Below are 14204 nucleotides of genomic sequence, written 5' to 3'. Positions count from 1 at the left end.
GTTTTTTGAAAGCTGAGTTTTAAGCCAGCTTTTTCACTCTCCTCTTTCACTTTCATCAAGAGGCTGTTTAGTTCCTCTTTGCTTTTTACCATAAGGGTTGTGTCATCTGTATATATGAGGTTATTGATATTTCTCCCAGCAATCTTGATTCCAGCTTGTGCTTCATCCAGCCTGGCATTTTGCATGATGTACTCTGCATATAAGTTAAATAAGCAGGGTGACAATATATAACCTTGACATACTCCTTTCCCAGTTTGGAACCAGTCCGTTGTTCCATGTACAGTTCTAACTGGTGCTACCTGACCTGAATACAGATTTCTCAGGAGGCATGTAAGGTGGTCTGGTATTCCCATCTCTTGAAGAACTTTCCACAGTTTGTTGTGATGCACACAGTCAGAGGCTTTAGCATAGACGGTGAAGCAGAACTAGATGTTTTTCTGGAATTCTCTTGCCTTTTCAATGATCCAGCAGATGTTGGCAATTTGATCTCTGGTTCCTCTGCCTTTTCTAAATCCAGCTTGAACATCTGGAAGTTCTTGGTTCATGTACTGTTGAAACCTGACTTAGAGAATTTTTAGCATTACTTTGCTAGCACGTGAGATGAGTGCAACTGTGCAGTAGTTTGAACATTCTTTGGCATTGCCTTTCTTTGGGATTGGAATGGAATAGATGGCTTTAGAGTTATTATAGTAAAGTCTACCATATAAATGATAGTTTATTAACTACTATAATGTGTTTATGGGCTTCCTTCTATCATCTTGAGTGTATTTTCTCATTTAATCCTTATTACCCTACCTGGTAGACACTATTATTGTATTCACTTTTAAGATGAAAAAACTGGGTCATAGCAAGGTTACATAATTTACTCAAGTGGACATTGCAAGCAACCAAAGTTTGATGTAGGAACCAAACTTCAAACCCAGCAGTCTTCCTCCACAATCCATATCCTAACTACCACATTTACTGTTTTCCATATATATACTAAACATGATTTATAGTAAACATGATTTATCTCAGTGCAAACACATACACAAGCACACACAGACACTCAAATATTTTCTCAACCCATGAATGATAAAAATAAAGCTACTATCATCTAGAGATTCTAAACAGAAGCTCATCCCATTAAAAATGTTAGTCTAAACTAGTCTAAGGTATGACGCTAATTAAACAATGATGTTGGTTTTGCTTTCCAGGCAAAAATATAACACTTGCTGGTTCCTAGAATCAAGTTTTTCACTCCCAAATTTGACCAACAAGCTCTGCTGTTTGATCTTTATGTATAGAAAAATGAAACAAACAAACAAAAATAACACATGGATTCACCAGCATAAATCTCATCAATCCTTCCATTTTTACCAATGAAGCAATTATATCTATACAATGATTTGGTAATCTGAGTAATTAGTTAGAAGAAGAGTCACAGAGAAAATATTGGTGTAATCAAGGATTGACCAACCTTGTAACTTCCTGTCTTTCCCTCCAGTGAATTTGGAGTTAGATAACTTGATCGAAGGTTTATGTCAGACACTTTCACCATGATATCTCTGTAATTTCCCCTGTAACGTGCAGTAAATGGAATCGCAATGCATATTGGAAATGGAATTCTCTTTTCCATGTCTGAGCACTCCACAGTGATGACATTGCTGACCAACTCTTCATTCTCACTCACTATTAAAGAACTCATGCTATTAGTTATCCTGCATTGTAAATGTTGTAGAACATAGGCTGGTGCTGTAATATAACAAGACACTTGGGGGACAGTATCATCACTCAGCACATCAAGATACCTGTAGGGGAAAAGGGGACACCATTGTTTTTCAATTAGTTGATTTATGGACTATATAGTGAAATGTCTAAGAGTATCAGTTCTAGAGCCACGGTGTTGTGGTGTGAATCCCAGCTCTCCCATTTCTGACACTGTGACTTTGGGCAAGATACACAACTTCTCTGTGCCTCAACTTTCTCAACTCTAAAATAGTGAAAAATAATACCAGTCTCATATGAAGGCTGTGAGAATTAAATGAACAATTATACAGTAAAGTCATTTAAAAGCTATGCCTGGCATATAGTAAGTACCATGTAAGTTATCCATTGTTATTGTTGTTATTACAGTTATTATTTAGGTGGTCAATTCATCTCTCAGTTTTGCTCACTTCAAATATAAATCTGAAGATTGCTGAAGCTTCTTGATAAATCAAAAACTAATACCTGGATAGTTTTCTAAGTTTTGATGAAAGGAAATGTGTGTGTGTGTGTGTGTGTGTGTGTGTGTGTGTGTGTGTATGTTGTCCTGGAATTGTCTAAATGCCATAAATCAAGTGATGATGCTTATTACATTTTTAATAAAAATTGAGAAAATATAAAAGTACTGTGAATGTACATTTAATCAAGGTGAATAGAAACAGAATATTCACAGTCCTCAAAGAACCAATCCAAAAGCTTATTTTTACCTTTGGTTTTACTCTTACTTTCTGTATCATCAGCTTTGCCAAACATTTTAGAATCTTATAGATTTGAATTCAAATTTGATATTAGTTACTTACTAACTGCTTTATCTTTAACATCAATAATTCTTATTAAAATAGCTATTAATAATATTTTAGCTCTTTCTATGATCAGGTTTTGTGCTAGACATTATTTCGTTTAAATTCCCATGCTATGGGGTCAGGCATATCCCACTGTCATTACCATTTTATAAATAAAGAAACTGAGGTTTAGAAATTTTAACTTTCTGAAAATTACACAGATAGTAAGTTGTAGAGTCAATAAATGAATCCATCTATCTTTAACACAAAAGCTCAAACTTTCTATTATATCAGACTTTCTCAAACCATTCTAAAATGCTGGTTTCATTATCCATTATAAACTGAAACAAATATCAAATACAAATAATTCAATCTTCACAATAGTGTGAAGATTGAATGAGATAAAATGTTTCAACTTCTTATAATAGTGAATTAACATAAAATGAGTTTTCAATAAACATTAAATCTCTACACAGCTTGCACTTCTTCTCTTCTTTCTATTTCTTATTTCCTACCAGTGACATGACTGAAACATAAACAGTGTCAAAGAGAAATAAGAGAATCTTTAAAAAAGATTTTTTTTAAAAAAAAGAAAAGGATCTTTATAAAATACAGTGTAAATACCCAGTTCTAAAATAATCAGGTTTTAACTATTTTCAATTAATAAATTTAACTTTAAAATGCCCTGTAACACAGAAATCTAAAAAATATGTTGAAATAGAAGAGAGGATTATTTATTTATATTTACAATTCTTAACCCATACAGTGAGAAGGAATAGAAAATTACTCAAGTCATTGGTCTGTTTGAGTATTCTCTGATCATGATGATAATGGTACTTCAGAAAATTAGATACATTGTTTAATGGAAGGTGCAATGATTCTGCCTTGTAACACTTCAAAAATGACTCTCTTCTGTGCCCTGGAAGCCCAACTCAATACACTCTTCTTCCAAAAGACTAACAAAGTAGAGCAAGGAGACCTGTAGATCTAATCAAGCAGATCTAGTCCAGCCACCAAAATAATCATATTGGTTTATTCCAGTGTTGTTTCCCTTTGAGTCTGTATACACTAGGACAACTACCCTGTAAGAGTTAGACTTTTTAAAAAATATTCTCCAGGAAGGAATCACAACAGATTCCAAACTAGGTTTTGTTTATGACACTCATCTTTCTTGGGGCACCATGGCTTCCTAGCCTGAGGAGCTTCAATGAGCAGTCATCTTACGAAACATGCAAGCCAAGCAAAAGTGGTTACATTGCCACAAAGAGGAAATCACTAACAAGAACACCTAAAGGAGGTGTTAGAGGGAGTGGTTCAGCAGTGACTCATTAGTTGATGCATTGAGTCATTTCTGAGTGTGAGGATTCAAAGTGTTAATGTTTTTCTCAAGTGAAATGGGAACCACATATTGACTGCTTTTAACAGTTGTTTTTCAGAAGCATAAGTCTTTCAAACCTGGGGGGGTCTTTCATGCCTTGAATGTGCTCCTGTGACATCTATGAAATTGACTAGACTTTCAGACATGTAGGGAACCTCAGAGCTCATCCCTTTCCTTTCATAGATGAGATAACAAAGTCAAAGTGAGCAAAATGACTTGCCTGAGACCATAGACTCATTTGTGGTGTTGTCCTGGAAATGGTATTGTGTGTCTGAAAGAGCACAGATGGGATAAGTGATGTTTGATGGTGTGTGTGTGGTGGAGAAAGTGAGGATTGGTGGTGGTAAAATAAATCAACATAGAGATGTTTAGCTGAGAGTGAAGGTTGGCCAAGCAACAAGGTACTAGACCCTTTAGATGATTTTATCCTTTGATCTTATCAAATAATCCCAGGAAGTATATATAATTTCTACAAATAAGAAAATGGGTCTAAGAAATGAAACAAGTTGCTCAGGGTCACAGAACTAGTATGGAATAAAACAGGAGATAAATTTATGTCTATCTGTCTTCTAAACCAATGATATTTTTATTCCCCATTGTCTTCTAAGAGTCTTATTTTTACTGGGAAAATATAGCTTATGAATATTTTATTTTGTTTAAAGAAATATGGATTATTATTACCTTGTCTAGGGGCGATGGATTCATAAAATAGACCAGTCAATTTCAACATATTTTTTTGAAGTCATGGGCTCTTTGAAAGTCTGGCGAGAGCTCTAGACCATCTCCAAGGATATAAAGTAGTTGTGAAAATATATATTCAATTTTAAGAATCTCCCGAAGCTTATGCCTAAGCCCTCCCAGAGTTCTACAGACACAGGTTACATATACATGATGATTTATATTAATACATAAAATAAATGTGAGAATTTGAAAATATACATAAAATAAATCAGAGGCTAGGAAATTCTCTTCTAATATTTGAACTCTGCAGTCTCCTAGTTGTTTTTTCCTCATGACAATCTAAAGAGTACTGATTTAGGAAACTGTCCGTGTTCAGGACAATTGTTCATTTTAACCACTTTCTTAAACAATTCCTTCTTCCATTAAAGAAGCATTTTTTTTTTCTGGAAGCTGTAAGAAACTAATAATAACAGCCTTATAAATTTTTATGGTAGTAATTTAAACAGTTATTGATTGCTAATATCTTTAGGAGATATGAAATATAGATATAAAATTTTACTCATGTGTAAATTGTTTTATATACAAGTGGAAACACATATAGGTAGGCGTACACAAGCGCCTCTTACATTGTATTTACTTACTCCTTTTCCATTATGTTATTCTTTTGCTTTAGACTCTCTGAGTCACTGGGAAGACTATTCACACATTTATTGGAGCTATCACATGTTATTGAGGATGTGGTAATCTCTTCTCTTTGGCTTTCTGAAATCTCTTGAATTTCTCTTTCTGTTGTCTGGATTATGTCATGCAACTCTTCCCTGTTTCCATTTATGCTCTCAATAGTCATGTGTTCTATTTGTTTATCATCTTTATTTTCTGCATTATCTGGGAACATTTTGTTCTGTGACTCTTCTTGCCCTGTTACATCTCCATTCAATGATGTATTGTTTTCTTTTTCCACTAATTCTGAACTCTTATGTATTTTATTTTTTTTCAACTGGACCTGGTTTGTGTAATGACTTTCCTCTCCATTTGTGGGAGAAACAGTAGCTGTTTCTATGACATTTTGTTCCCCTCTTGCAGCAATGTCTGTTGCTTTGATATCTTGAATGGTGGACTTTGTCTGCAGTGGAGTACATTCATCATGCATGCCGCATAAATTACACATCTCCTTTTCTTCTTTCTTTAGAAATGTAGCAGTGCTCCCCAAATATTCATTTATTTTCATGAGGCAGTCTATGAACGTAATGGTTTCTACACACACAATACACACAGAGACACATAAAAAGAATAAATACAAAACTAAACCACATTGTTTTTCCACTGACATGTAATAAAGTATGGAGAAATTATCCTAGAAATCTGTAAAGACCTTTGTGTGTATAAGACCCTTACTAGGCTTTAAAGCCTGTATCCCTCTTGAAGAAGTCATTTGTACAACTGTAATTTTTTTAACACATCTAGAAATTGGGGACAAATTGTCTTTTTAACATAATAGCAAAGAATAAATCCAATTCCTCTTGCTTGTGAAAATTCTTTGAATATTTGAAGGTATCATGACCACCAACCTCCCCATAACATGCTGTCTTATTGAAGTCAACATCTCCTTCCATTCATTCCTCATTTGGTATGATTTGGGGGAAATTATTTTTCTTCTTTGAAAGTACTATACAGTTTATCAATGATCCACATATAATGATTTGCCTGAAGTTTAGTGGAATGCTTCAAATAGACTTGGGTAGCAGGCATGCCATATCTACATTATTTCTGCTGATGCAGATGCTATATTTTGTTGAGTACTTTGTTTGCTATTATGATTGAATTAGGTTCACACTATTCATCCTGCTGGGCTTGTGATCACTGACAAATTTTCAATAAGCCTTTCAAAGAATAGCTCTGACACCAATTCTCTGATTGGAACCTGGCTACTCAAGAACTAATAAACCAAGTCAAACCTCTTTGCTCTGGTGTAAACCTCTCATTGTGATCTGATCTGACATAGTCTCTTACTCCATCCCTATTTCTTATTTTATTTTCCTATTTAATCATTCCTCCTCTCCTCACAGCTGGGGTCACTTGATGGCTTCTTATAGGCTTAGCAACTCTCCAATCTTTAAAATTCAACTCTGAACTCAGAAATATGTAATTTAAGGTGCCATATGGCTCAGTGTTTTCAAAGTCATCACTAAAACATCTTCAACTAGTCTAGCCTTATCATTGAGCTCTAGTTCTGACTTTTTTTTTTTTTTTTTTGTCTTGTATCTGAGAACCAGTCTTTATTTTGAACTCCTCTTCTAGGAGCTGGCCTTATTCTCCATGAATAATCACGTCTTCATACATTGCCTAGAATCACATTCAGTTCTCTCTAGAGATTTGATTCCTGTCTCTGAGTTCCAGCTTAGGGTCTCTGGGTCATGCTGCTTTTGGACAGATTTCCCTCAATGTCCACGATCTGCTCTCTAGACTGAATTTTTAACATTATCTGCCCTGGATTCCCAATTGATGAGACCTGCCCACTTGCCTTCACCCCATGTTATTTAGAGTTGGATTTCATGATGCCCATCTTCTTATCTAGAGTAACTGTTGTTTGAGATAATAGGCATTGGATACCACATTCTTCCTGCCATGCTGTACTTAGCATCCATAACTGGGCTTATTCCCAAGAACCTGCACCCCTCTTTATGTGTGTCTTGGGGGTATAATTTCATATTCCATCCCACCCTGGACTTCCCAATATTTTTGCGATTAGCAAGTTCAAGTTTAAATAAGTCTAAAATTAGAATATCATATTTCAATATGGAAAAACTGATCAACCTGCCTCAAACTAAGCCTATATTTTCCTACTTCTAAGTGTTGGATCCTGCTGATAACACCTCTGCCTGGAATGTTCTTTCAACGTGCCCAAGTTCTGGCTGCATAAACCCAATCCATTCCTTCACCCTCAGGTTAGATGCTGCATTTGTCTTAGCAAAATTCTCCACCTGAAAAAGTGTAATCTCACCTGTTTCTGAAGACTTAAGGCACTTCATTTGTACGTCTGTAATGGGACTGTCCTCAGTGTCCCTTGTGTTACTGTGCAGTTGTGTTACTTCCCACATCAAATCGTTCATTCTTTATGGACTGAGACCTTAACGTAGCCTCTGTGTGCTCATTAGCCCTCTCAGAGTGGCTAATAAATATTTTTTAGAGAAAGATTAAATAAATACTTGCCTTGTCTCCAGGTACAATGATTCTCTTTGTCAAGCAGTGCGTACAGCTGCTGGCAGGTGGAGCGCAGAGTCCCTGCAGTGTGCTCCAAGAGTTGGTGAAGGGCCCCACTGAGCTCCTGACCCAGAAAGACCACTGTGGCGATCCAAGAGGCCCCACCAGCCCCTTCACAGTGGTCTTCACCCAGAAGCACCTGCGTTAGCATCAGATTTTGTCTCCAAATCTGCTTCAATATATGGCCTAGTTTACCTGAGCCCATGTCTTCTGCATCCATCTTACTCTCCAAGAGTGGAATGTTTCCTGACAGCAAAGCCTAAAGGTTTAGCAAATTTAATCTTGGCTATGGATTTTTTTTTTTCTTCTAAAATCTAGGAGATGATCCAAGTCAGCTCGCCAAGCACTTTCCTGCCACATAATAGTTTATTCAGCTTCTGTTGACCAGTGAAAAGTTACTAGGTGACCAAAGGAGGGGCATTCCAGCACCCTGGATGCCATTGTGTACAGAATGGTAAACCACGGGGACAGAGTTAGCTCACACAATCCCACTCGCCATGTAAGTTTTACAGTTTTGATATACCGTGGAAGCTCCATACATTTTTCACATTTTAAGGCAACAAAATGTGGATTCTGTGGTAGGATGAGAAGTATAATAATCAAAGGTAAACTAAGTTAATAACATTGCTAATAATTCTATGTGATACTCTAAAATACTTATGCATGAGCTAATATGTTGTCTGAATTGCTTTAAAATAATCTGAGATTGTGGTAGTGGTGTATAGATGAAATAAAATTAGCTATAGGTTAATAATTGTTGAAGCTGGATATAGTTCCATGTGAGAGTCCTTATGATTATCTCTAGTTAGCATATACTTATAATATTTTTACCATAAAGAATTTTTAAAAATATTCCTCTGCTGGAGCAAAGTCTATTACCACTGGGTAGGAGATTAGTTTAATTAGTGCCTTCTTCTATGGCACGTCTGCAGTGAGATCAAGATAGGTACTTGGCCTCTTTCCTCTCTGATAATTTCTCTCTAATTGGATAAAATGCTCCTTCACTAAAAGAAAGCAAACCTGAAGAGTGGCTTTCTCTAACTAGTGAGAAATCTTCACTGTGTATAATTAGAATTCATTCACAGCAAGTTCCCATTGCTGCCTGCCCCTCCATTGGCACATTGTACAGAGGCCAAGGCATTACAGGACTTGATACTGGAGGAGTCCAGGGTGTGAGGAGAAACCCAGAGAAGCCTGCTGCCTCCTCTCCAGGCCCCTCCTTTCATTAGGGAGAGTACAGCACCAGAGGCAGAAGACAGTACATTCCAGACAGGCTCCTGTTCTCTGGGAGACTCTGAAATGAAATGAAAACTTCCAAAGCACAGCCTGAATTCCGCCCTCCCTCCCATGGGCATTGCCTTGTCTCATCTTAAGCACCAGAGTTCTTAGAGCAACACTCAGAACACCTAGAAGATGAAATGGGAAAATACAGCCCAGTGAATAGGGAATAAAGAGTGAATGCCACCACAGGCCTAAATACTGCCCAAGAATTTTTGTGGTGTGAAGAGGCTGAGGAAAAGGAAAAGAGTGATATGGGAAGGGGTGGTAAGGGTTGGGGTAAAGGTGTGGGCTTATTCTCCAGTGGCAATCTTATTTTTCAGGGACTTCTGTTCCTTTAACTCCTGAAATATGTATGTAATTTGCATATGTTGTGTATATGGCTTTAATTTGATACCAATTCTGAGAACTTTCTGTAGCATTTACTGTGGCCCAGGTACTATCTACATGATGGGAACTTCAGAGAAAGGCAGAAAGATGATTGAAATCAGCTTAAACTGTGTTGAGAATTAGAGCAGAACTGTGAATTCAGAGTATCCCCAAAGCTTTGAGGGGTAAAAATTTCACTCGGATTAGAGGCCTGGAAAGTGAAAGTGAAGTCACTCAGTCATGTCCGACTCTTTGCTACTCCATGGGCTGTATCCTACCAGGATCCTCTATCCATGGGATTTTCCAGGCAAGAGTACTGGAGTGGGTTGCCATTTCCTTCTCCAGATTAGAGGCCTAATCCCTAATTAGGAGCTAATGTGTGAGCAGGATTTGAGCAGCTTTCACAACAGAGGGAAGGGATGTTCCAGCATAGGAAATAATATGATCAGAGGCAAGGAAGTAAGACATGACATTGTATGATAAAAAAGAGGAAAGCATGGCTTTTGAAGAGGGTTTATGAGTCTGGGAATGGTAAGAGAAATAATTACGGAGAGTGGTGAAGTTGGAATTGTGTTTTTGCAGACAAAAGAGAGATATTAAATATTTTTGAACCAAATAATTCTATAGTAAAATCTATGCTTTAGGGAGTTAGATGTTTTAGATGGTAGACACACAAGAATTAAGTGACTTGAGAGTCCATGTTAGAGCAGCAACAGTGCAGGCAAAGGAAGGTGATGTTTTGAGAGGAGATTTGAAGTAAAGGAACTAGAACTAGAACAATGGAAACAGTGACAGACTTTATTTTTGCGGGGCTCCAAAGTCACTGCAGATGGTGACTGCAGCCATGAAATTAAAAGATGCTTGCTCTTTGGAAGAAAAGCTATGACCAACCTAGACAGCATATTAAAAAGCAGAGACATTACTTTGCCAACAAAGGTCCATCTAGTCAAAACTATGGTTTTTCCAGTAGTCATGTACGGTTGTAAAATTTGGACCATAAAGAAAGCTGAACACCAAAGAATGGTGCTTTTGAACTTTGGTGTTGGAGAAGACCTTTGAGAGTCTTTTGGACTGCAAAGAGATCAAATCAATCAATCATAAAGGAAATCAGTCCTGAATATTCATTGGATGGACTGATGCTGAAGCTGAAATTCCAATACTCTGGCCACCTGATGCGAATAACTGACTCATTGGAAAAGACCCTGATTTGGGGAAAGACTGAAGGGGGACAACAGAAGATGAGGTGATTGGATGGCATCACCAACTCGATGGGCGTAAATCTGAACAAGCTCCAGGAGTTGGTGATGGACAAGGAAGCCTAGCGTGCTACAGTCCGTGTGATCACAAAGAGTCAGACACAACTGAGTGACTACACCTGACTTGAATTATAACTTCTAAATCATCAGTTATAAAAAGAGAAACAGAAAGTATTGAAAACCCAGTCATCTATTTACTTGAGAAACATTTCTTGGCCACTTGTATAAAACTGTGCTTGGTAATGGAGTATGATTGAAATGTTTGGTTTAGGTGACTGAACAGATAGTAAACCAAATGAGTCAAGGAATTTGGAGAAAAAAATTCAGCTTGATAGGTAGATCATTTGATTAATTTTGGATTTATCATCTTTTAGATAGCATGGGACAATTCTTTGGAATATCTAATACATTTAGGAGAGGTCAGAAAAATATTGGCATGTTTGAATAGGTAGTGAATGAATCCCTAAAAACAGAAGACTTTAATGGGGAATTTACACCATGTACATTTTAAGTATTGAATAAAACTGATAATGAAATGCTGAATCACTGAACCAATATACATTTATTTCTTTCTAGATATGCAGGAAAATACTCTCTCAGGTCAGGAGGAAAAAAGCCCAAACATTTTGCTTTAGCCTCATTGACATTTGCTGTCCTCAAGTCTAAACTTGTTCTCTGTCTGGCTTCCCCAAAATATGTAATATTGCAAGGTGAGACCTACCACAGGCCACGCTTGCTGTGTTTACTCATTAAAACAAGCATCTGCATGTTCCTGCATCTTGTTTTCAGTTAATTGATGTCACTAACCATGGAAAGAACTGACATTTGCAATCAAGGTTTGTGACACCCACAGAAGTTAACTGCAAAAAATTCACCTTGATGGGCTTTACAATGGATTAGCATCTTCATTGTGGTTACTCATTATTATGACTACAATACTTTCTCTACTGAGAATTCTTTGCTTCCACTGACATTAAAGGAATTAGTATGCAGTCTTGAATTCATACAAAACATTATGTGGTTGAAAAGACTGCAGTTCTTCATACAAAAGTATCAAAGTGAGTGCAGAGGAAATTCCAGTAAGCAGGACACTCACTCACTGAACAAGTGAAGAAATATAACTTTGCAATAGACTGGACAGCCTACTGATGCTAGGCAGGAGAGGACAGTAAAGTTTCGAAGTATACGGAACTTTGCTACTTTCTACTTTGTTTATGGTGAGGAGCTGTGGATACATCAGATGTTAGCAACATTATTAGTTCTGTTATCTGATTTTGTTATTTTCTTTGAGTTTCTATGTAGTTACTGACCCCAAACTTTGGTGCAGTCAGCCCACATTAATTTTTCCCCATTTGAAAACTCTTGTTGAATATCTTTTATCTATTTAGAGCAAGTCCTCACAACTGGATGATGAGTGGAAAGAGAAGGCAAAAATGATTGTTTTGTTTTTATTTTCCCCAATAACTTACTGTACTGGGAAAATGCAATTAAATATCAGAATTATCGATTTTAAAATGTCTTTGTAAAACAGGTGGTAAAAATCAAAGCTAAGACTTTTTGGTTAAACAATATAGATTTAATATATATTCTATCTCTGCTTTCTCCTAAAATGCCACTGAAGAAGATAAAACAACAGGTAAACTACAAAGGACAAAGAAAATGGTGATTATATGACAGAGAAAATACGTCAACAAACTTTTGGAAGATCAGAAGCAGATGGACAAGTTGTAAATAACCTAATCAAGCAAATACTGTCCCTATGGTGGAAAATAGACTGGTTCTTGCCGTAGAAGCTCAGGAGAGCCCAGGAATTAGAGGCAGCAAATAACTCTGAACTGAGAATAAAGTTACAGATGTAAACAAGTTTTGTTCAAATTCAGTTTGGGGAGCCATTAGATACCAAGATCCCTCCTCTCTGCCCCACATAGCCAGGCAATAGTCTCTCTTCCACCCACTGGAAGCTAGAGATGTTCTCTATGAAAAAACTGCAGCAGAGGCAGGAGGCTGAGCAGAAAACCGGAAGGGAGTGCCATTCTGACCATAAGGGTAAAGTGAGATTTTAGAAAGTGAAGTCCCACTCTATTCTGCTCAGGTCCAAGAATAGGGCCAGCAAGGTTAACCTCTCAGGCAGAAGATTAGAAGTTTGTTCTCTAGAGTGACTGAATACCCCAAGAAAAAGGCCAATTCATAGGAAATGTTTAGTGCTCCTCTCCCTTCTCCTCACCCTCTGTAGACTGCCCTGCTCCTGTTAGGTCATTCATGATGAAGCACCCAGTCAGAAGCCCTATGTAATTATGTAAAACCTTCCAAACAGTGAGCCTAATGCTTCACTTTTGAGTATGGAATATCAGTCAAGGGGGTGAGGCATTTGAAACAAGCCTCCCACATGCTGCTGAAGACTAAAGCAAACACAAAGAACTTGAAATAACAGAGCCAGGACAGGAAAGAGAAGAAAATATCGAATAAATCTATAATTAATACTCAGCATCTAGGATGTGAGAAGATAATGTACCCACACAATAAGAAAAGATTTTCTTAAAAAAAGAGAAGTACTCAGATAATGAGAAAGACCTCATAGGAGTTAAAATACAACAGGAAGTTTTTAAGCTGGTATATAGGTAAACATATCCCAGAGGTCAAACAAAAGACAAAAAGACAATAGAAAAAAGAAAAGGAAGTTAAGAAAATTAATGGTTCAGTCTAAGTGGTTCAATTAATATAAGTCCTAGAAAAAGGAATTAAAAGAAAGAAATTATCAAAGAACTGAAAATTTCCCATATGAAGTGACTGAATTCCCATATTCCAGACTGAAGAAACTATAGGATCAGAACTATAGATTGAAAAAAGAAGAAAAAAATCATAACTAGTCATATTATTATGACTATTCATATTACTTTAAATATTATGAATATTCAAAGCATAAAGGACAAAGATACTAATAGCCTCCAAAGAGGCAAGAAAGGTCACATTTAAATCAGAAGGCATTAGACTTTTCAAAATCAACACTCAATTGTGACTTTGATAGTCTGAGATTTCCCTCTTTCTAATTCAGAATTCTGTTTTCCTCAAGACATCATTTGAGCCAGGGACAGAAAAAAGAAATGGTAATTATATGATGTGGTAGAGTTACTAGCTAAGGCTATAGTGGTAATCATATCACAGTAAAAAGTACATCAAATCAACATACTATACACCTTAAACTTACACAATGTAATATGTCAGTTATATTTCAATAACGCTGAGAGAAAAGACACTTTTTAAAAGTGTGCAGGGGGAGAAAGGGCATCTTTCAGGTATGCAAATATCAAAGCTTTTGCCTCCTCTATACCCATTCTTGGGGAACTACCAAGGGATGTAGCTTTTCCAAAAGCAATGGAGTTTTCACAGCACCAATTATTGTATTGAAGAAACTAGCTTTTGTCCATTATTTATTCTTGCTTCCTTTGTCAAAGA

The 14204-nt window shown here is 36.7% G+C and overlaps 1 protein-coding gene and 1 long non-coding RNA gene across 2 annotated transcripts in view; one reads left to right on the top strand and one right to left on the bottom strand.

The window, feature by feature from the left end:
- DTHD1 (death domain containing 1) overlaps positions 1-8207 on the bottom strand; it is an 84324-nt gene extending 76117 nt beyond the window's left edge. Inside the window, exons 1-3 of the mRNA XM_015471609.3 lie at positions 7798-8207; positions 5229-5841; positions 1460-1790 (exon numbers count right to left, since the gene is read on the bottom strand). Coding sequence (XP_015327095.3) covers positions 1460-1790; positions 5229-5841; positions 7798-8068 — 1215 coding nt within the window. The 5' untranslated portion in view covers positions 8069-8207. The remainder of the gene's footprint in view (positions 1-1459; positions 1791-5228; positions 5842-7797) is intronic.
- A 35-nt stretch (positions 8208-8242) lies between these two features.
- Positions 8243-12614, top strand: LOC112447062 (uncharacterized). The gene is made up of 2 exons (XR_003035123.2): positions 8243-8453; positions 12373-12614. It is a non-coding gene; the product is annotated as an uncharacterized lncRNA (long non-coding RNA).
- Positions 12615-14204: the final 1590 nt, after the last annotated feature.

This window comes from Bos taurus, chromosome 6, assembly GCF_002263795.3.
Source record: "Bos taurus isolate L1 Dominette 01449 registration number 42190680 breed Hereford chromosome 6, ARS-UCD2.0, whole genome shotgun sequence".
Taxonomy (NCBI): Eukaryota; Metazoa; Chordata; class Mammalia; order Artiodactyla; family Bovidae; genus Bos; species Bos taurus.
The sequence above is the reverse complement of the archived record's forward strand: the minus strand, read 5'-3'. Positions and strand labels throughout refer to the sequence as shown.